This window comes from Lithobates pipiens, unplaced genomic scaffold (assembly GCF_037356315.1).
Source record: "Lithobates pipiens isolate NorthernLeopardFrog02 unplaced genomic scaffold, aLitPip1_a1.2 Scaffold_8, whole genome shotgun sequence".
In the NCBI taxonomy this organism is placed as follows: domain Eukaryota; kingdom Metazoa; phylum Chordata; class Amphibia; order Anura; family Ranidae; genus Lithobates; species Lithobates pipiens.
Genome location: NW_027507903.1, coordinates 557,700,609 through 557,721,265, shown reverse-complemented (window position 1 = coordinate 557,721,265; position 20,657 = coordinate 557,700,609). Strand labels below are relative to the sequence as shown.

At 42.5% G+C, this 20,657-nt stretch overlaps 2 protein-coding genes across 5 annotated transcripts in view; one reads left to right on the top strand and one right to left on the bottom strand.

The window, feature by feature from the left end:
- CAMSAP3 (calmodulin regulated spectrin associated protein family member 3) overlaps positions 1–6,248 on the top strand; it is a 142,561-nt gene extending 136,313 nt beyond the window's left edge. For all 4 annotated transcript variants that reach the window (XM_077469985.1, XM_077469983.1, XM_077469987.1 and 1 more), the window contains 2 exons: positions 676–794; positions 2,687–6,248. In XM_077469985.1, coding sequence (XP_077326111.1) covers positions 676–794; positions 2,687–2,989 — 422 coding nt within the window. In that variant the 3' untranslated portion in view covers positions 2,990–6,248. The remainder of the gene's footprint in view (positions 1–675; positions 795–2,686) is intronic.
- A 1,758-nt stretch (positions 6,249–8,006) lies between these two features.
- XAB2 (XPA binding protein 2) overlaps positions 8,007–20,657 on the bottom strand; it is a 36,494-nt gene continuing 23,843 nt past the window's right edge. The window contains 5 exon segments of the mRNA XM_077469988.1: positions 8,007–8,145; positions 16,531–16,637; positions 16,722–16,824; positions 18,886–19,066; positions 19,195–19,317. Of these exon segments, the coding sequence (XP_077326114.1) occupies positions 8,084–8,145; positions 16,531–16,637; positions 16,722–16,824; positions 18,886–19,066; positions 19,195–19,317 (576 nt within the window). The 3' untranslated portion in view covers positions 8,007–8,083.

Sequence of the window (20,657 nt, the reverse complement as noted above, 5' to 3'; positions counted from 1 at the left end):
ACTAATGCCCTAGACCTAAACAAGCAAGTAACCCTTTCAGCACAAACACAGCCCCACTGTAAGGGAAAATGTTTTATTTGCCTAGTTGGGTTTTAACTTCCCTACCAATTAGGAGGCATCTTTTTATGTGTTGAGCAAAAGCAAAGATTGTAAGCTGCCATCAGTTTTGTGACCGTTATTGTTTCTCTGTGACTGTTATATACATACCTCCCAACTTTTGGAGATGGGAATGAGGGACACCTATTAGCAGAAGTATGTAGGCATAGGACCCACCCCTTGCCACGCCCCCTTAAAGGTGAGCTATACAAAAAAATGATTAGTTAAACCCACATGTGCCTTTTTCATTTTTTTTTTTTTTTTTTTTTTTTTTAATACTACTATTCCTTTTTATTGGCTTTTGAAATTTACAAATGCAGCCATTTTGAAATTGGATGAAAGGTTTAGCACTAGGAAACACTTTTTGAAAGATAAAAAGTGCATTTTATATACAACTACAATAGAGCAGATCAAAACGAGGGGGCAAATGAAGGACAGAGGGACTTTTTTCCAAATCAGGGACAGTTGGGAGCTATGTATATGTGCCAAGACAATGCTGTATTTTCTAAGAGATGGACATGTATACAGATGCCTCTGATTTTGTTTTCCATATATGATTAATGTCCATTTTTGTTTCAGGGCCAAAATTGTACAAGGAACCAAGTGCAAAATCAAACAAATTTATCATACACAATGCATTATCTCACTGCTGTTTGGCAGGCAAAGTCAACGAAACACAGAAGAGCAAAGTCCTTGAGGTTGGTAACCCCTATAGGTATTGGACTGCTGGTCAAAAATGTAAATGGCTCTGAGAAGAGCAAGAATCAGTGGTAGATGGCATGGATCTGCAAGGTTTCCAATTTGTGCTTTGCTACAATCCCCCAGATAACTCTCCTTTTGAAGTAGTTTGCAGGCTGAATTGTAAGTGGCCACGTGGGGTGGATATAGGCAGAGCAGTGGAGGTATACTACTCCTCATAAACTCCTGTTAGTGTCCTGAGCTCTTGTACAACAGGAAGCTGCAGGACACTGAACAATAGAGCAAGACAGAGAGTAAATTCTGCCAGCATCTATAGCACTCCTTATACTGCAGGCAGCACTGACATGGTCAAGTCAGTGCTGCTAGCTTAGAACCATAAGAAGGTGAGGTCGATTGGGATACCCTGCACACACAGGTAGCAGGCTTGAATGTCTGCTCTCCACTGGAGGAAGTGGGTGCTTATATATGCTGTCAATAGGCAACTTTTTCAAGTGGTAGTAAACTTTTCTTTAACACTTTTACCTACAGATAAGCCTACAATAAGGCTTACCTGTAGGTACTGTAAAAAATCTCCTAAACTTGCACTGTTTAGGAGATATTCAGAGTGCATGGAGCCAGTGATGTTACTGGTGCATGCGCTCTGAAGCTAGGTTCGTATTGCTGCACATAGCGGCTCACAGCAGGGGTCTGGTGCATCCCTGTTCACCGACTTGGCTGAATTTGGAGCAGAAGAAGCACCGGACCCCTGTGCAGTTCGAACCGGAGTTGTGTGAACAAGCTCCATAGAGAGCCAATCACAATCTCTTGCTGTGCAAATTGGATGCGGAGAAATCTGCATCCAATCCGCAATAGTGTGAACCCAGCCTGAAGGTTCAGCATGCCATGCATCCCTGCACCAATTTTAGCTATTTGTTGATGTTATGTGTTTTTTTTTTTTTAAGTCTAAAAATATTAACTGGAACATTACAATCAATTGACAGGTCTAGGTTGCTGTTTCTTTACTTTATTTATGTAAGTAGAAATGAAAACGTAATCCTTTTTTTCCAGTTAGCTTGGCCTAATACAAACTAACTGTATATCCTAAGCTGAATGTGTTTGACTAGATATACTGTCGATAACAACAGTACCCCCTGTTTCAGGCTGACCACAATACTTCTGCCTTGCAATTGCAGAAGCATTGTTCGGCTGACCTGTGCACACCTTAAGATGGCCATTTGATGGCCTATCTTGTCTTTGCATGCCTCCTGAAGACCAACAGCCAAATCTCCATTGCTTATGTATTACAAATACACCTAAAGGGTTAGTTCACAATTACCAAAAAACAGCCTATGCAGGTAAGGGACACCTGTAAAAAAAAAAAAAAAAAAAACCTATGCAGCTTTGACCGAAGGTAAATAAAGCCTTCCTATAGGTTTAGGCCATTTATGAAACTGCCAGAGATGGCATCATCCTGTCCTGTCACTAAGCTGTTGCTAAGGCTCGCCCACCAGCCAATTCAGAAACCATTGCATGCGCTCTCTCTCTCCTGTTGCAGTAGCTCTGAACTTGACTATACTGCAACAGGGGAGATGCTGGATCTTACATGTGTGAGGGTTTGAGAGCTTGCTCCAGTATGGTGGGGGTGAGCAGTAATGGCTGGTAGTGTCTTAGCAACAAGGCAGGATGGGATGATGCCATCACTTGGATTTCAGCCAGGCTTTGGCCTACGCCTATAGCAGGAGCATTATCTAACTATTGTGAAAGCTGCACAGTTTGTTTTAATCTACAAGTGCCCCTTACCTGCAGTTGTGTTTTTTTTTGTTTTATAAAGGTGAATTAACCCTTTAAATACAGAGCTCATAATCTTTACCATAGAGATGCTAACATCCTAAACTCTTTACTTCATCCTTAGGACATGGACAAGAGCCAGTCCAACCATTTCCTCATCCTGTTCCGTGACAGCAGTTGCCAGTTCCGAGCAGTCTACACCTTTTCAGCAGAGACAGATGAACTGACCCGTCTGGCAGGCTTTGGCCCTCGCACAATCACCCTGTCTATGGTGGAAGATATCTACAAATACAGTTCTGACAGAAAACGCTTCACTCAGATCCCCAGCAAAACCATGTCCATGAGTGTTGATGCCTTCACAATCCAGGGACATCTGTGGCAGACCAAGCGACCCACTACACCGAAAAAAGCCAGTACTCCCAAATGAACGCCCTGTAGAGTCTCCAGCAAGCTACTAAGCAGATGGTTATTTTTTATCCAGTGTTGGGATATTGTGTTTGACTTCTGTCAGATTTAAGCTAGGTCAAGGTATTCTGTTCTAGGAACCTCACTTCTTCTACTTTGACCTGGCTGAGATGGTCATACTTCTTCTAAATTTAGTTGGAACGTAATGTTGAGACCTTTCTGTAAGTTTGGTTGGAACGTCAAGTTTAGACTTTACTATGCGATGTAACAGTTGGCTATTCCACATTGTCTGGAGGTGGTTTGGCTCTTCAGATACTTGTATGCAACTTTCTGAACTAGCTTTTTTTTTTTTAACCTGTTCTGTGAAAATTGCCTTTTTTTCTACTTTTGGTTTAGCTACAGTACATGTCCCGGTCTCAGGTGGGATATATTGCTTAGTTTTTTTTCTCCACTGCCCCACTGGAACGTGCCATACCTACTACCCACTGTCTATTAATGCAGTGCAGCTGCCTTCCACTAACATGGTGCCACCTTCCATGCTCTAGCTTATGACCATTTATTGGTGCCTTTTATGGTTTGTATTTTAGGATAAGTCAGTCCATGTTTTCCATCTGAAAGCTTTTCTCTCTATTTCTTTATTTTCAGAGGTCATAACCATAGAATAGATGCTTGTGTTAAATTGCTATTTCAATAGCATGCATTGTAAGTGTTTGCATACAAGCCCTGCACTTAAGAGTTTGGAAACTAAGCAAGGGCGTTTAGTTTCTCTGCTCCTAAGGCTGTACACGCTAAACAGAAAACTAGTTTAATGATGAACACACTTCTGCTGCTCTGCACAGGCAGCCAGACCCTACAGCTGTTTCAGCTTGTAGCTTCTTGAGGCAACTTCCTTTTCAATTGACAATGCGTAACAACAGACTGTAACTTATTGCCCAATGAGCAGGCACTGACACGGCAAGTACCAAAGCTCAAATGGGGAATGCGCTGACCCCTCTTGTATCTGTACCTTCATTCCTTTATTAGCAGAGGTAGGACCATTTACATTATTGTAAAAAAAAAAAGTTACCTTAAAGGCATGCTATGTTTGATAACTGTCACAGTTGCTTGTGCTGTTACCTAAATGGTCAAGCCATCCAATGGTGTTATAGCTGATCATGTGCAGTACTATGGCAACTGCAAATCAAACCAAGGCAAATATTTCAGCCTCCTTGGCTGTAAGATAGGAGTGTTTAGTTCTCCTTTAAAGCGATTGTAAATGCAAATAAAAAAAATAACTGCACTGTGCAATGTGGGGGGGATACTGATATATATATATTAAAAAAAAAAAGTACCTTAATGTAGGGGTATGCATTAAAGGATAAGTTCACCTTGTGACAATAAAATGGTAAATGCATTTTTATTTTGCCAATAAGAAAATATGCATTTGTTATTTTTTGATTTGGGGGCCTCTAAAGCATTGCACCAGCAATCAGCAGATCCCCTGCAGACTTGTCAGTGTATCTGTGTGCCCATCCATTATACGGACAAGCATCCTTAATGAGAGAGAGAGAGAGGATGCCCACCTGCCAGATCAGGGGCTGGTCTGTTTGTTACATATTACCATCCTGAAGATGGATGAAACGTGTAACGTTATGAAAGGGGACCTTGGGTTCACGCTGATGCATATTGGATGAGGGTTTCCCTGCATCCAATTCACATGACAGGAGACTGACCGGCTCTCACATCTCCGGGGCAGCCACGGAGCGCACTAAAAAGGGGTCCTGTGTGTCTTTGGCTCAGGTCCAAATTCACACTTGAAACAAACAGGGATGCACCGGACCCTATGCTGTGCCCCAAGGCTGCAGCTAGTGTGAACCCAGCCTTAAGTCTGTTTAAGAACCACTTGAGATATATATATATATTTATTTTTTGAGTAAAACCACGAATTGCATATCTCTACAATGCCAGTGATGAAACGGATATGTAGCACATGTCATTGTAGAGGATATTTAGAACCACAGCCTACGTTGCCTAAATTCCACCTAGAAGAGCAGCAGCTTCATATTCCTCTTATGGGTTTCCTTTAAGGATTCCAGAGCCCACATTGGTGTTCAGCATTTAAGCTGAGCTGTGGTATTACGAGGTTGTTCTCGACTCCTTTATATGTATTTATGAGGAATCAAGTAGGGGTAGGCTGACATCAACACCATGTCACCATCCTCCCTTCAACTGTATTATTTATAGGAAAGTAAAGAATCTCCACTTTGGCTAGATACCAACGTAAAACCTAAGCTCTGTTGGGCTGTTACAGATGAGAAGAGAGATCTCTGCTAAGGTCAGGGACCTAGCACTGGTCTGAACCCTTTGCCACCCATCACAAGTTCTGCTTTAACCCCAGCAACCACTTCAGTGTGTGAGGGGGGGGTGGGGGAAATGTTAGAAGGTTTAAGCTGCTCATTCTCCTCAATTTTGTTATGCCATAAGCATAGTCAATGAGTTCACTACCTTTGCTCCTTGTCCTCTGTGACTTATCATGGTATTCTTATACCCTTTTGTAAGGTTTCCACTGCCCGCTGTTTTCGCTCATACACTGCCTTCCTTGCCTGTACATGATTCCACTGCCGCCTTCAGCTTTCCTCACTTGTTCTCCGTTGTCTGGCTTTGTGTTTGTTTAATGAATTGCGCTAATGTCTTGTAATTTGCGCTTGCTTAGCTCATGCTTTACAGTAGTCATTAAGCACAAGTATTTGCTCCTGTTTTTTTGGAGTGCTCAGTGTAGGATGCTTTCTAAAGTACAGGCTTACGAGCCTTGGTCTTTTCAGTTGTCGTTTATATATTTGTTGAACAAAATCCATGTTTCAGGGGCTGGATCCTAGTCAACTAGGTACCCCTAACTTGGCAAGGAAAGAAATGGCTCTGGCGCAGTTTACATCATTCTCATATGGAGCTATACTTTTTGTTTTTGCTCCACTTGTAAATGTAGATGTGTATATTCAGTATGGCTGGACGTTGTTTTATTTGTATGGAGTGTGGTATTCAGTTGTGGGTTGCATAGCTTTATGCGCTAGGTCACTGTATAATTTTGAAATGACCTAATCTATTGTATGGCAGTTAGGAGACAGCATTATTTATCAAAGAACATCACTGGATTGTGCTCTTGGAGATTGAAATCCAGCTTCACTTTCTGTAAGGCTGTATAATGTGCAACACTTCTCGGTATTTGTAGTGAGATAAAAATGACCTATGTTCAGCTTGTGTCTGAATGCAGCTCATACATTAAAACTGCCTACCTCCTGGTTTCATTGTGGATGAAAAATTGTCATTGCTTATCTGTCTGCAGTGTGTTAGACTCTGTATTCAGAGAAATACTGAACATGGCTCAGATGATGAAATGAGGGGTGCAAAACCCTTGCAGTGGGCTGCCAACCCCTCCTTCCTGTGAAAAGGTTAAGGCTCTGTTCACATATGAGCGACAGGGGTCCAGTGCATCCTGGTTCACCATTTCAATTTGCACCTGAAACGGACCAAAAAACGCAAGTCGCACCGGACCTACTGCAGAGATATGTGAACTGGTACCATAGAGAGCCGGTCAAAATCTTCTGCTATTGCAAATTGGATGGGGAGATCCCTCATCCAGTTTACAATGGTGTGAACCCAGCCTGAATGTTAAATCTAGGGGTAGATACTTTCCTTATTCCTCTAGGTTGTAGGCAGGCCTGCAATGATGTTAGAGTGCAACTGCCAAGTAGAGCCCTGAAGTGGTCTCAGGGGGACTAGTCACCCACCATAGCGAAGAAAAAGAAGTACTAAAGCTTATTCCACTACCCCTAACTAGCATTTAACTTTTGAAGTGGGGGCTCCCATCTGCAAAGGTACCTTTTATGCTTTCTGCAGTGGGACTTTGATTTCCCTTCCCTCCCAAGCATCTGACAAACCATTTTACACAATTGGCAATCAAACCTAGCCTTGCAATGTGTTATGGTACAGAAGTTAATTCTAGGAGCCAGATCACAAAGAACTAGACTTTGTACTATTTCACAACTTAGGATAGCTTTAAAAAAAAAAAAAAAAAAAAAAAAGATTACAACTGTACAAAGAAACCTTTTGCATGCTACTGCTTCCCTTAAATCAAAGACCCAAATGAGAAACCTCAAATAGATGCCTCTATTAGGATAATGTATACCAGTGCTGGGGGGCGTGAAATTCACCCTAGGTCTCCTACCCCCCCCCCCCCACAAATGACCACATGAAAGCAGTATGGAGTTGGCAAACAGCTTCCATCTGAGGCTTCTAGAATGCATCTCCCTATATAAATGCCCTTGCCTAGGTAGTCCTTGCTATCTAAGGGGAAGCACAGATTGGGTTGTATAGATCCACAGTCCCACGCAGCTGTATGTTTGTCCATGTTCCATTCACATGAATGTCTTCTAATTCTACACCCTTAGCACAAAGTACACAACTGCAGCTGAAGGAGTCGGAGCCCACAGACCCCTCACACCTGTACCAGAATGTTGAAGCACACTTTTTGTATTCAACTGATTGGGATCACATATTGTTGGAGCAGTTTTTACCACAATGATTGTACCTCTGACTAGACCAGGAGATGATCCAATAAGAGCACTCCCCCCCCACGGTCCTTTTTTTTTTTTTTTTTTTTATATATATACTTGAGTTTGATACAATTAAGGGGCTATAGCAGCTTTGCATCTTTGGGCCCTGTAAAAAAAAAAAAACCAAGAGGGTGGGGGAGGTTGTGTGTGTATATATGGCAGATCATCTCTACACCCAATGTAAGAACCTACAAGGTGCTTTAGCCCTGCCCCTGAGGAGCAAGCTCACGCCCTCCACAGAACACAAACGATGCATCATACACTATTTATAAATATGCTACGGATAACGTGGATGAATTGTAGGTGGTGTTGTCTCAGCGAGTCTGGACTCCTTAGCTGACGACTAGCTGCCCACCACATGTTGTATTTATAATATACATACAGATTTATTATAAATATCTATATTAAATGATTTTGCAATTATTTGTATATAAAAAGAATCCATGAGAATGAAAAAAAAATGTGTTTGTCTTTTATTGCATTGCTATTGGTTTTGTATGGTAGAGTGTGTGAGGTGGGGGTTGGGGTTAGTCATCAGCAAGCCCAGAGAAGACAGAAGCAGGGACCGATTTCTGCTCCAATTGTACTTCTGTGAAAACAAAAAAAAACAGAAGTTTGATAAATTATTCATGATGGCATCACATAAGAAAACTATATGTACAAAGTACCATCTAGTGATAACAGTGTGATGTAAGAAACAAACCACACACACACGTTTATTATGCATTTTGCTATATACACTTTATTTATTTTTTACTTATCGGTCTGGATGTCAATCTTTTGTATTAATGAAATGGGTAAACAGGAATTTGCCATTTAAAGCGGAACTTCAGTTTTTTTTTTTTCATCTTTCCATCTATTAACTCTTTTGCCCTTGTTTTAACTTTGGATAGTAAAACATTTCTTTTCTGCCAGTAAATACCTTATACAGCCCATTTCCTGTTTTGTGTCTAGTAAAAAGCCTAAGAGGGCCAATGAGAGCTGGAGGTGCGCCTCTGTGTAAATCCAAGAAGTGAACAGGCAGCAGCTTCAGCTGCCCACATTTAAAATGGTTGCAGCCAAACTCAGGGGAGGGAGATTTCTGCAGCGTATTTGGCAAGTACAGAATCACGGTATATATAAAATAATATGCAAAGTAGTTGGAGAGAAGATTCAGAATGGCAAAGATGTTTTTAATGCAAATTATGTGAGCAGACTGCAATTCCTCTTTAAGGCTGGGTTCACACCATTGTGAATTAGATGTGGGATGACCACATCCAATTCGTAATAGCAGGAGATTTTGACCAGTTCACATATCTCCGCAGCAGGTCCGGTGTGATTTGGTCTGTTTCAGGTACGCAATTCAGCCCAAAATTCGGGCTGAAATCTGACCTGAACCGGTGAATAGGGACGCACCGGACCTCTACTGTGAGCCACATGCGGCCCCAGCCTAAATGAATATGTAGCTGATGTGAATAATCAAACAATTCATTAACACGTCAGCCTTACTCTCTTGTTACCAAAAGGTAAGAAGGATTGTATATTATCCTGTCCCTATTAGACATTAAAACTATAGGGATTAACACACCTGTATATACTTTACATGTGTACAACTCACACAAGATAAAAAAAAAAATCCCTCCTAATGCTGTTATGTAGTGTTTAGAGATTTTAATACATGAGAGATGTATTTTATATTGGCTCTCTTTATGTCATTACATGCACTGAAAATTCAGCACACATAACAAGGATTTCAAAATGCATGAATGTCTCCCACTGAAATTTTCTAAATTATGAATTGTGAACCAAATCTAAAAACGTAAAACAAGACCATAACAAAGTGGTTGTAAGCTTGGGACATGAAAAATGAACAAAGCATATCCCCCCTATAGTGTGTACTTGTCTCAGTCTAGAGCACTAAGGCTACTTTCACACTGGAGCGGGCAGGCGGTGGCGGTAAAGCGCCGATGATATTAGCGCCGGAATTCGGCACCTAGAAGGATGCTTTTAACCCCTGCTAGTGGCTTTGCCAGCGCTGCCCCATTATTCTCAATGGTCAGGGGCACTTTAGGAGTGGCATAAACCTAACTCCTACAGCGCTGCAAAGATGCTGCTTGCAGGACTTTATTTTTTTTTACCATCCTGCAAGCGCACCGCTCCAGTATGAAAGCACTCAGGCTTTTACACTGGAGAGACAGGAGAGGCGCTGTATGGCCTGTAAAGTGTCTCAGCGTGAAAGTAGCCCAAGTATTTTTAATGAGATTAAATTACACACAGGTGGACGCTCCTTACTAATTAGGTGACTTCTGAAGGCAATTGGTTCTACTACATTTTAGTTAGGGGTATCAGAGTAAAGGGGGCTGAATATAAATGCACACCACACTTTTCAGATACTTATTTGTAAAAAAAATGTTAAACCATTGATCATTTTCCTGCCACTTTGTGTTGGTCTATCACATAAAATCCCAATAAAATACATTTACGTTTTTGGTTGTAACATGACAAAATGTCAAGGGGTATGAATACTTTTTCAAGGCACTATATATGTAATGGTTTACAACCACTTTAAGGGCTTATTCACACTTGCTCAAAATACTGACATCTATCAAGTTTGCTTATCGCACTAATAGGTACTGTTGATAAGCGTTTAATGAGAATTAAAAAAGCTTGGCACGGTTGATGTGTTTTTGGCAAGTTAAAACTGCACCACAAACACCTATTAACTGTAATGTACTACAGCGTCGCAACCGCATGCCATATCACAAACTTGAATGGAAGCAATTGAAGTACTTCAACTCCTTTCAAACTCGACATGAGGCTTCAATTATGAAGCGACGCCAACGCTTCATGTTTTGATAATGTCAACACCACTGTGTACTGCCCATAGTATCATTTGCATAGGTGTTTGAGGGGCATTAAAAATGCCTGCTTCCAATGCCAGACCCATTACTTAACCTCTTGATGATGGAAGGTAAAACATGCCAATGCCTGAACAGTTTTGCTGGTTTGCCATGTGTTAATAAAACTGTACATATCATTGAAACTACTTGGTGTATCCAGGTGAACTATACCACAAATTGGGCTTTCATTTTGGTGATAAATGGCGACAGATCTGATTTTTTTTGTATCTGAAAACCGGCAAAAAAAACTGTAAAAATATACCTATTTCTTGCCACTACCATAACCCACAATAAATTCCGACTGCAGCGATACCACAAACGTGTATATTATTTGTTGTTTGTGCTGGTAGTGGGGTCCAGAAACAATAGGGCACATTTTGCCCCCCCCCCCCCCAACTAAACCATGCTGACACTAGAGCTGCACCATTCTGGCTAAAATTAGAATTTTTTATTTTTAGCTTAGAATAAAGATCACAATTCTTTCACGCTTTTTGGCGCAACATCATCATTCACATTATACAAAAAAAAATTGGGCTAACTTTACTGTTTAGATTTTTTTAAAGTTATTTGAAGTATATTTTTTCCTAAAAAATTGCTTTTGAAAGCCCGCTATGCAAATACCATGTGACATAAAATATTGCAGCAATCTCAATTTTATTCTCTAGGGCAGGGATATGCAATTAGCGGACCTCCAGCTGTTGCAAAACTACAAGTCCCATCATGCCTCTGGGTGTTATGCTTGTGGCTGTCAGAGTCTTGCTATGCCTCATGGGATTTGTAGTTCTGCAACAGCTGGAGGTCCGCTAATTGCATATCCCTGCTCTAGGATCTCTGCTTAAAAAAAAAAAAAGTGTGTGTATGTATGTATATGTATATATGTGTATATGTGTGTATATATATATATATATATATATATATATATAAAATGTTTGAGGGTTCTAAGTAATTTTCTAGTGAAAAATACTGATTTTAACTTGTAAATTACAAGTGCCAAAAAGGGTTTGGTCTGTGGTTAAAAGTGGTTAAACTGACTTCGTTTACAGACAGAAGTTCATGCAAAAAACAAAGTTAAAAAAAACAAACAAACACAACACAACAAGATACATTGTTTCTCTTTATCGCTGTTCATAAACATTTGCCAGCTGGGTTTTTTTCTTCTTCTTTTGATGGCTCTGCACTAGTTTAACATGAATTGGGGAAATGCTGTATTAACCACTTAACGACCGCCGCATGCCATTGTACGTCATCACATTGGCATGTACAGGCACAAGCACGTACATGTACGTGCTTGCCTTCCAGCGGTGGGGGGTCCGATCGGACCCCCTCCTGCTGGATGCGGCGGTCTGGTTCGCTTCAGGAGCGATCCGGGATGAGGGGATGGCCGTTTGTTTCTGACCATCCCCTCTCGATCGCTCCTGGCGAATGAGAAGCTTCCTCCCACTGTGTATTGTATACACAGGCAGGGCGGAAGTGATGTCATTCTCCTCGGGGCGGTCTTATTGACGGGACTACGAGGAGAGGACACAGTAAGTCTGCACCAAACACTACACTGACACTAACTAACACACAGGCACACAAACCGCCCCCCGATGTCCCCCCCCTCCCCCCGTCACAGTGTCACTGATTGCAGTGATCATTTATTTACTGATCACTGCATTCAGTGTCAGTTGTAAAAGTAAAAAGTGTCAGCGCAGTTAGTGTTAGGTCCAGGGTAGCCCCCTACCACCCCCCAATAAAGATTTAACCCCCCGATTGCCCTTAGAGTTAACCCTTTCACCCCCTTTTGCCAGTGTCACTAAGCGATCATTTTTCTGATCGCTGCATTAGTGTCGCTAGGTAGCTAGTTATTTTTTTAGGTTCACCGCCAGGTTTTTATAGCGCTAGGTACCCCCATATACTACCCAATAATTTAACCCCCTGATTGCCCCTAGTTAACCCTTTCACCAGCGATCACCGTATAAGTGTCACTGGTGACGCTGGTTAGCCAGTTAGTTATTTAGGTTCCCCGTCAGGTTTTTATATAGCGCCAGGGACCCCCCATATACTACCTAATAAAAATTTGAACCCCCTGATTGTCCCTAGTAAACCCTTTCACCAGTGATCACCGTATAAGTGTTACGGGTGACTCTGGTTAGTTAGTTTGCTTTTTATAGCATCAGGGCACCCACCATTTATTACCCAATAAAGGTTTAACCCCCTGATCACTCAGCAGGTGATATCAATTAGGTTTTAGGGTCAGGGTCTGTGTCGCTCCAGGCAGCGCTAGGTTAGTGCCAGTACCGCTAACACCCACGTGCAAAGCATAAACCTCCCGTAGTGGTATAGAATCTGAACAGATCAATATCTGATCTGATCAGATCTATACTAGCGTCCCCAGCAGTTTAGGGTTCCAAAAAAAACGCATTGTTAGCGGGATCAGCCCAGATACCTGCTAGCACTTGCGTTTTGCCCCTCCGCCCAGCCCACCCAAGTGCAGTATCGATCGATCACTGTCACTTACAAAACACATAACTACAGCGATCGCAGAGTCAGGCCTGATCCCTGCGATCGCTAACAGTTTTTTTTGGTAGCGTTTTATATTTAAATCCAGAAGGCAGTGCTTGGTTTTCGGGGTCCCGTACGTGGCTAGGCTCCCAAAAAGTCCCCCACATGTGGTATTTTGGGGTGTAATTTGACTTATGCCCATAGCATGTGTCAGCAATATATCATTTAGTGACAACTTTGTGCAAAAAAATAAAAAATTTTAATATTCCTGCAACTTGTGGCAAAATATAAAATATTCCATGGACTCAACATGCCTCTCAGTAAATAGCTTGGGGTGTCTACTTTCCAAAATGGGTTCATTTGGGGGGGTTTTGTGTTATTTTGGCATTTTATGGCCTTCGAAACTGTGATAGGTAGTGAGGAGTGAAATCAAAAATTTGCACCCTTAGAAATCCTGAAGGCAGTGATTGGATTTCGGGGTGCCGTACGCAGCTAGACTCCCAAAAAGTCCCACATATGTGGTATCCTCGTACTCAGGAGAAGCAGCAGAATATATTTTGGGGTGCAATTCCACATATAACTATGGCATGTGTGAGCAATATATCATTTAGTGACAACTTTTTGTAAACTTTTTTTTTTTTTTGTGTCATTATTCAATCACTGTACATCAAAGAAACACAGAGCCATAGTAATTACTATGTGGGTTGTAGGCCACCTTCAGGTGCTGGACACTGGCACACCCTAAACAGTAAGTTGCCTCCCTATATAACCCCTCCTATACCGGAAGCATCTCAGTTTTGTAGCAAAGCAATACACATGCATACTAGAAAGAGGGGCAGGACCTCTGTGTCCTGCGTTGTACTTCAAAAGAAAAGGATTTTACAGGTAAGCTGTTATAAAAATCCTATTTTCTTATCATACATCACGGGACACAGAGCCATAGTAATTACTACATAGGATGTCCCAGAGCAATGACAACACAGAATTAGGGCACCATGAGATCAGCGGACTTATAATGCTGCCTGCAGTACACTGCGCCCAAAGGTGACATCCTCGTGTCTTTTTACATCCACGTGATAGAATCTGGTAAATTTATGGATTGAAGACCAAGATGTGGCCTTGCAGATTTGAGCCATGGAGGTTTGGTGATGCACTGTCCACGAAGCATTAACAGCTCTAGATGAGTGCATTTTGATTTAACCACTTTAAGACCGGACCAATTTGCTGGTCAAAGACCAGACCACTTTTTGCGATTCGGCACTGCGTCGCTTTAACTGACAATTGCGCGGTCGTGCGACGTGGCTCCCAAACAAAATTAACGTCCTTTTTTTCCCACAAATAGAGCTTTCTTTTGGTGGTATTTGATCACCCCTGCGGTTTTTATTTTTTGCGCTATAAACAAAAATAGAGCGATAATTTTGAAAAAAACGCATTATTTTTTACTTTTTGTAATAATAAATATCCCCCAAAAATATATAAAAAAACATTTTTTTCCCTCAGTTTAGGCCGATACGTATTCTTCTACATATTTTTGGTAAAAAAAATCGCAATAAGCGATTATTAATTGGTTTGCGCAAAAGTTATAGCGTTTACAAAATAGGGATAGTTTTATAGCATTTTTATTAATAATTTTTTATTATTTTTTTTTTTTACTAGTAATGGCGGCGATCTGTGATTTTTATTGTGACTGCGACATTGTGGGGGACCCATCGGACATTTTTGACACATTTTTGGGACCATTGTCATTTATACAGTAATCGCTGCTATATAAATGCAGTGATTCCTGTGTAAATGACACTGGCAGTGAAAGGGTTAACCAGTGGGTGGCAGTGTAGGGGTTAAGTGTTCCTAGGGGTGTGTTACTAACTGTGGGGGGGTTGGGCTGTCATTTAGTGTACACTGATCTCTGCTCCAATCACATGGAGCAGAGATCAGCGTCACTAGTTGCTAGGCAGAATGGAAAAAATGTTGTTTATACAGCATTTCCTCCATTCGGCCGCTCCGTGAGACGATCGCGGGGATGCCCGCGGCGATAGAGTCCGCGGGTCCCGCGACCGGACTCACGGGGGTCCCGACCAGCGCGGGAGCGCGCCGCCGGCGGCGCGCTCCCGATGGCACGGCGGCAACGAATATTGGACGTACATGTACGCCAATATGCCTGCCCGTGCCATTCTGTCGACGTACATCGTCGTGCGCTGGTCGGGAAGTGGTTAAGAGGGTAGACACTACCTTTTTAAACCATAGGCTTAAATGATTACTTGTCGAATCAATTTAGAATAGTAGATTTCCATGCTGCCTGTCCTCTTTTAGGACCTTCAGGCAACACGGAAAAAAAAAAAAAACAGTTTAGGAATCTGAGCAGTCGCCTTTAAGTACACGGCTCTCACCACATCAAGAAAATAGTGATTTTTCTTCCATAGAACAGGGTTCTGGATAAAATTAAGATAGAATAATATCCCAGTTTAGATAAAAACCTGATACTACCTTTGGTAAAAAGTTAGGATGAGGACGCCTTACTACCTTATCCTTGTGAACAATAATATGGCTTTTTACAAGAAAAAGCAGCCAATTCTGATACCCTTCTTGCAGCACATATGGTTACCAGAAAAAAAATAGTTTTCTTGTCAAAAAAAGGACCAAGGGAATATGTCGTATCAGTCCAAAAAAAAAGCTGTTTTATAATGCCGCCAAAAGCTAAATTCAAGTCCCAAGGGATTAAGCCGCGTTACCCCTGAATAAAGTTATGAACCAAAGAAAGCGAAGCAAGTGGTCGTTGAAATAAGGTCGAGATCTGTCCTTAGAAAGCACTCAAGGCCAGCTTTATTTCTCATCCCATCTGCAGAAAGTGAAGGATTCTACCTTTGACCTACTTCCTGGGGTGCAATCCCTGGTTTCACACCAGGAGACATATGCTTCCCAGACTCAATAATTATGGAGGCCGGCTCCCTTGCATTAATCAAGATAGAAACCACTGAACCTGACAGCCCACGTTTCCTCAGTGTGGGTCTCAATAGCCAAACTGTTAAATTTAGCGTTTGTAAAGTAGGATGGAATACCAGACCTTGCGAAAGAAGGTCTGGCCATGGCGGTAGGGTCTATGGGTCCCCTACGGTCATCTTTACGATCCCTGCATACCAAGATTTCCTTGGCCCTGCTGAAGGCCACAAGATTCACCGACTTCCCTTGTTGCTTGATCCTGTGAAGTCGTGGACGCAGGCAGAATAGGAGGGAATGCATAAATCAGTGAGAACTGTTTCCACGGGAATAGCAAGGCATCTGTTCCACATGGTATACCCTACTTAGTGAATTTCCTCCACCATAGGATAAAGTGTGAAAACTTTTTTAGGAGGGAAAATAATGCTTATCTGGGTGATCCTCACAGATACAAAAAAAGCTTTTCCAACAATGAATGGACAGAAAAAGGCATGCACAGCTTGAGGAGGCTTTTGCGAACCCAAACAATCAGTTAAGGGTACATAAATGTGGAGCGGATCATTCAGCAAGATTCTCCCGCATTTGCTAGCATTTTATGATAGTGTCTCAGTCAAAACGTATTGGATCTAAAATGAACAAAATCACATCATGTAGTATGAGATAATAAATTAGCTCACCATCCGGCTCCAGCTCCTCCTCTGACTCATCTTCCTCCCCTATGTTGATCTCATCTGGATTTGCCTGCTGTGTCATTTCTGCCAATTCTGTCTTAGAAGCATCAGACCTGCACAGAATAGAATGAGATGTCATTTCTTTTGTTGGAGAACACTTAAAAGAGGCGTGAGTGAATCTCCATGCAGATACAAACCTAACAAACAGGATCTTCTCCTTCATCTGTGGTTTATCTCTTTCGGCCTCTGCTGCCACCACCGCTGCCTTCTGCTCCAGTGCCTGCATCTCATCCACCGGTTCTAGAAGAAAAAGCAAAGTTATACAAGTAGTCCACTTATTAATGTGTTTTTTTTTTTTGTAGGAGGTTCTAATTCTTCCTTGCACTTCCTGGCCTAGTAATCAAAAATATACGAGGGTACCTCTGTAATGGGAACACCGGAATAATACCTGGCAGAGGATCTAACTTATCTGTACTCAACTGAAAATACGACTTTCTTTCCCCTGTCTATGTCCTTCTTAGAGCGCTTCTGCTAATTTCCAGGTACAGTGACAACACAGGAACCAAGATAACATTTCCACAAAGAGGACACAGAAAATAATAAAAGACAGGCTATCTAAACACTTTAATTCTCTATCCCAAAATGGAATGCTTTTTTGGTTGGATCTGCAGTCCTGAAGGTTCCTACATAGTTCTCCTTTTTTATTTTTTACAAAGAAATATGTTTGTGGGGATTAAAGGAAAGATACAGTGGAAACAGAAATGTTTACTCTGTGGCTTTCAATTAAAGCTATGAAGACATCATGTGACCCATTTATTTAAGAAAAAAACCTGACTTAAGGTGGAACTTTAGTCAAAAAAATGAAGTCCTGCTAGATCACTTTAGACTGGCCCCTTTTGCAGGTATAGCCATGTAAAACATTATTATAAAATAATTGCCTAAACTGTTTAAAATCCAGTAATGCACGGTCTCACCCTGCTCTGCACATACTTAGTTGATCTCTATTTTTTGGCACTGCCGAGTTTGTGGAGGCCAATCTGCTGACAGAGAACTTAAACACTCCTATCTGTTACAGTCAAGGAAGCTGCTTCTGTTTGATGTGCAAATGCCATGATGCTGCACATGTGATCAGTTATCACACCAACCATTTGATGGTTTGACAGTTTGGTTGATGACAGAAGCAAAATGTGACAGTTTGCAATCCCGACATTCCAGGAATGTAACCGTTTTTTTTAAAACTGTTTAATCGATGGGTTTAGTTCCACTTTATGATTTACTGCTGCTCAGGGTCTCTGGGCTTCAGCAAAATGGCAGCCTTCAGCAAGACGAAACAGGAGAAATTCTGGAGGCAATTTACAGCACACATTCATTTTGGTAGCAAAACTGTTCATGTGGAATGTATGTTCCTTGCTAAAGAACATTATTTTTTATCAAGTTGTTATTGGTACAGTTCCGCTTTAAGGGTTCCTTACAGCAAGGGTTAAGTTGTTGAATACTTTAAGGTGGTAATGCAAAAAAAAAAAACTGACTGAGGAGGGAAAGGATCAGAATTACGTTTTATATTTTTACTTCCTTGCCCACACACAGGGTTTTATTTTGTCTTCAGGACCAAAACTGCAGATGTTCTGGGAGGATGAACATTAGGCATTAGTGTTTTCTGAGATATATCAATATATATTTAAAAAACGAAACCCTCTTGCTCAGCGGGGGATCGCTCTGCTGATCTTCGCTGAGCAAGCGGATGACAGTTCCATGTTCGCTCACTGCGCAGAGCGGAGATGGACAGAGTCCCGCTCTACTCTATGGGGGAATCGGGTGAAAACAAACCGCCTGTCCGTTTTCAGCAGATCATATCCGATCTGCCAGAAGGATGGAAAATAGGACCACCATCTGTCTGAATTTTGCAGATTGCTTAGCGGCAGATGTCAGCGGACATGTCACCTTTGACATCCAAAGACTGGAGGATCTGATCAGGTCTGCCTGAAAAAATGACAGGCGGACCTGATGGGACAGCCAATGTGAAAGGGGCCTAATCTGAGGATTAAAAGAAAATTATACAGCTCTCTATTCATAAATATATCAAGCAATGTAAAAACCATAACTTGATTTGGTCTTAACCTTCCAATTCCCCTTTACAGAAAAGCACATACTGAAAAAGGAGGGAGAAGAAGCACAAGGAGTCAATCAGTTCTGCTGCAGTCCCCATGGGGTTGGGTGGTTAGGCAAAGTGAAAGAGATGAGCTCATCAGTGTGCTGCTTCTCCTTTCACTTCCCAGTCACCAGCTGAGATATGTAATTGAAAGTAAAACTGAAGCAAAGAAAAATCTTTTTTTGGCAGGCTAAGTTTCTTTAAGGCTTTACCTTTAGATTCCTGGGCAGCCCCTGCTGCTTCTGCCCTCAGTCTCTGGGATACAAGGAAAGTGCCTTGTGTGTTGTATTTGGCTTGCACACTTCGTTTTACACGCAGCATCTCCCGAATTGTGTCCTCATTGCCATGGCGCACCTCAAAGTCTCTCCAATTCTGCCAGAACCCTGCTGTCAGCTGCAAATATTAATATACAGAACACATGCACATGTGACATTGTGGAGATAAAATATTACCAACAGAAACCATGTAAACATTGAGTCATAGAAATTGTCTTTCACGGTCCAGTCTATCAAAATACTCACCCTAGGATCGCACATCTGGGAGCAGTAGGAATACACGGCTCTGGCTCGATCAATCTCTCCAAGTTTGGACTCCATATCTGCAAAACGCTGGCACATCTCTCTAGACTGCTCGTCTGGCAACAGCTGAGGAAATAGAATCATAGTACTTATATAGTTTCCTGAACAATATTTAGTACTAATGCCTACTAATGTCAACCTCACCCACACACAGGTCATTTACATTACATTACTTCTCTACCCATTATTGTCGGTTTTATAATAACTGTAGGTGACATAACTATAACACTGATCGTGGGTGCAAAGCTCTACAGACCCCCTCAGTACAGACCCCCCTCCCACAGTATAGATCCCCCTCACTAAGAACAGAACCCCCTTCCTCAGTACAGACCACCCTCCATCAGTATGGACCCCCACACTAAGTACAGACCACCCCTCCCTCAGTACAGACCATCCTCTGTCAGTATAGACCCCCCTCCCTCAGTACAGAGCACCCTCCGTTAGTATAGACCCCCCTCAATACAGACCCTCCTCACTAAGTACAGACCCCCTCCCTCAGTACAGACACCCCCATCAGTGTAGAATCCCCTCTGTTAGTGCAGACCCCACCCCATCAGTATAGAATCCCCCTTAATGTAGAACCCCACAGTATAGACACCCCCCTTAGTGCAGACCCCCATCATTATAGACACCCCCCCTTAATACAGACTCCCCCATCAGTATAGACACCCCCTTAGTGCAAATCCCCGCTGTATAGACGCACCCCATTTAGTGCAGACCCCCACAGTATAGACACCCCCCATTCAGTGCAGACCCCCGCAGTATAAACACCCCCCATTTAGTGTAGACCCCCGCAGTATAAACACCCCCCATTTAGTGCAGACCCCCCCCGCAGTATAGACAAAACACCCCCCTTAGTGCAGACCCCCACAGTATAGACACACCCCACTTAGTGCAGACCCCCGTAGTATAAACACCCCCCATTTAGTGCAGACCCCTACAGTATAGACAAGACACCGCCCTTAGTGCAGACCCCTGCAGTATAGACAAGACACCCCCCTTAGTGTAGACTCCCGCAGTATAGACAAGACACCCCCCTTAGTGCAGACCCCCGCAGTATAGACAAGACACCCCCCTTAGTGCAGACCCCCCCCATCAGCATAGGCATCCCTCCCCCCCCCGCAAATGTCCATCTACTTATAATAAACTAGTGTACAGTACAGAACTCAGAACAGCACGGCCGCGGACATACACACGCACACATCGGTGTGTGTCGCTCGGGCTCCTCCTCCTCACTGGATGTAAACAGGGAGGAGGAGGAGTCTGCTCCACTGGGGACAAAGCGAGGTGCAGATCATTAGGGCAGCGGGCGGCGTTAGCGGTGCCGCAATCCACGGGTGTCACCCGGGTGCGGCCTGCACCCCCCACCCCCACCTAGCAACGCTACAGAACTTGTTTTCCATAAG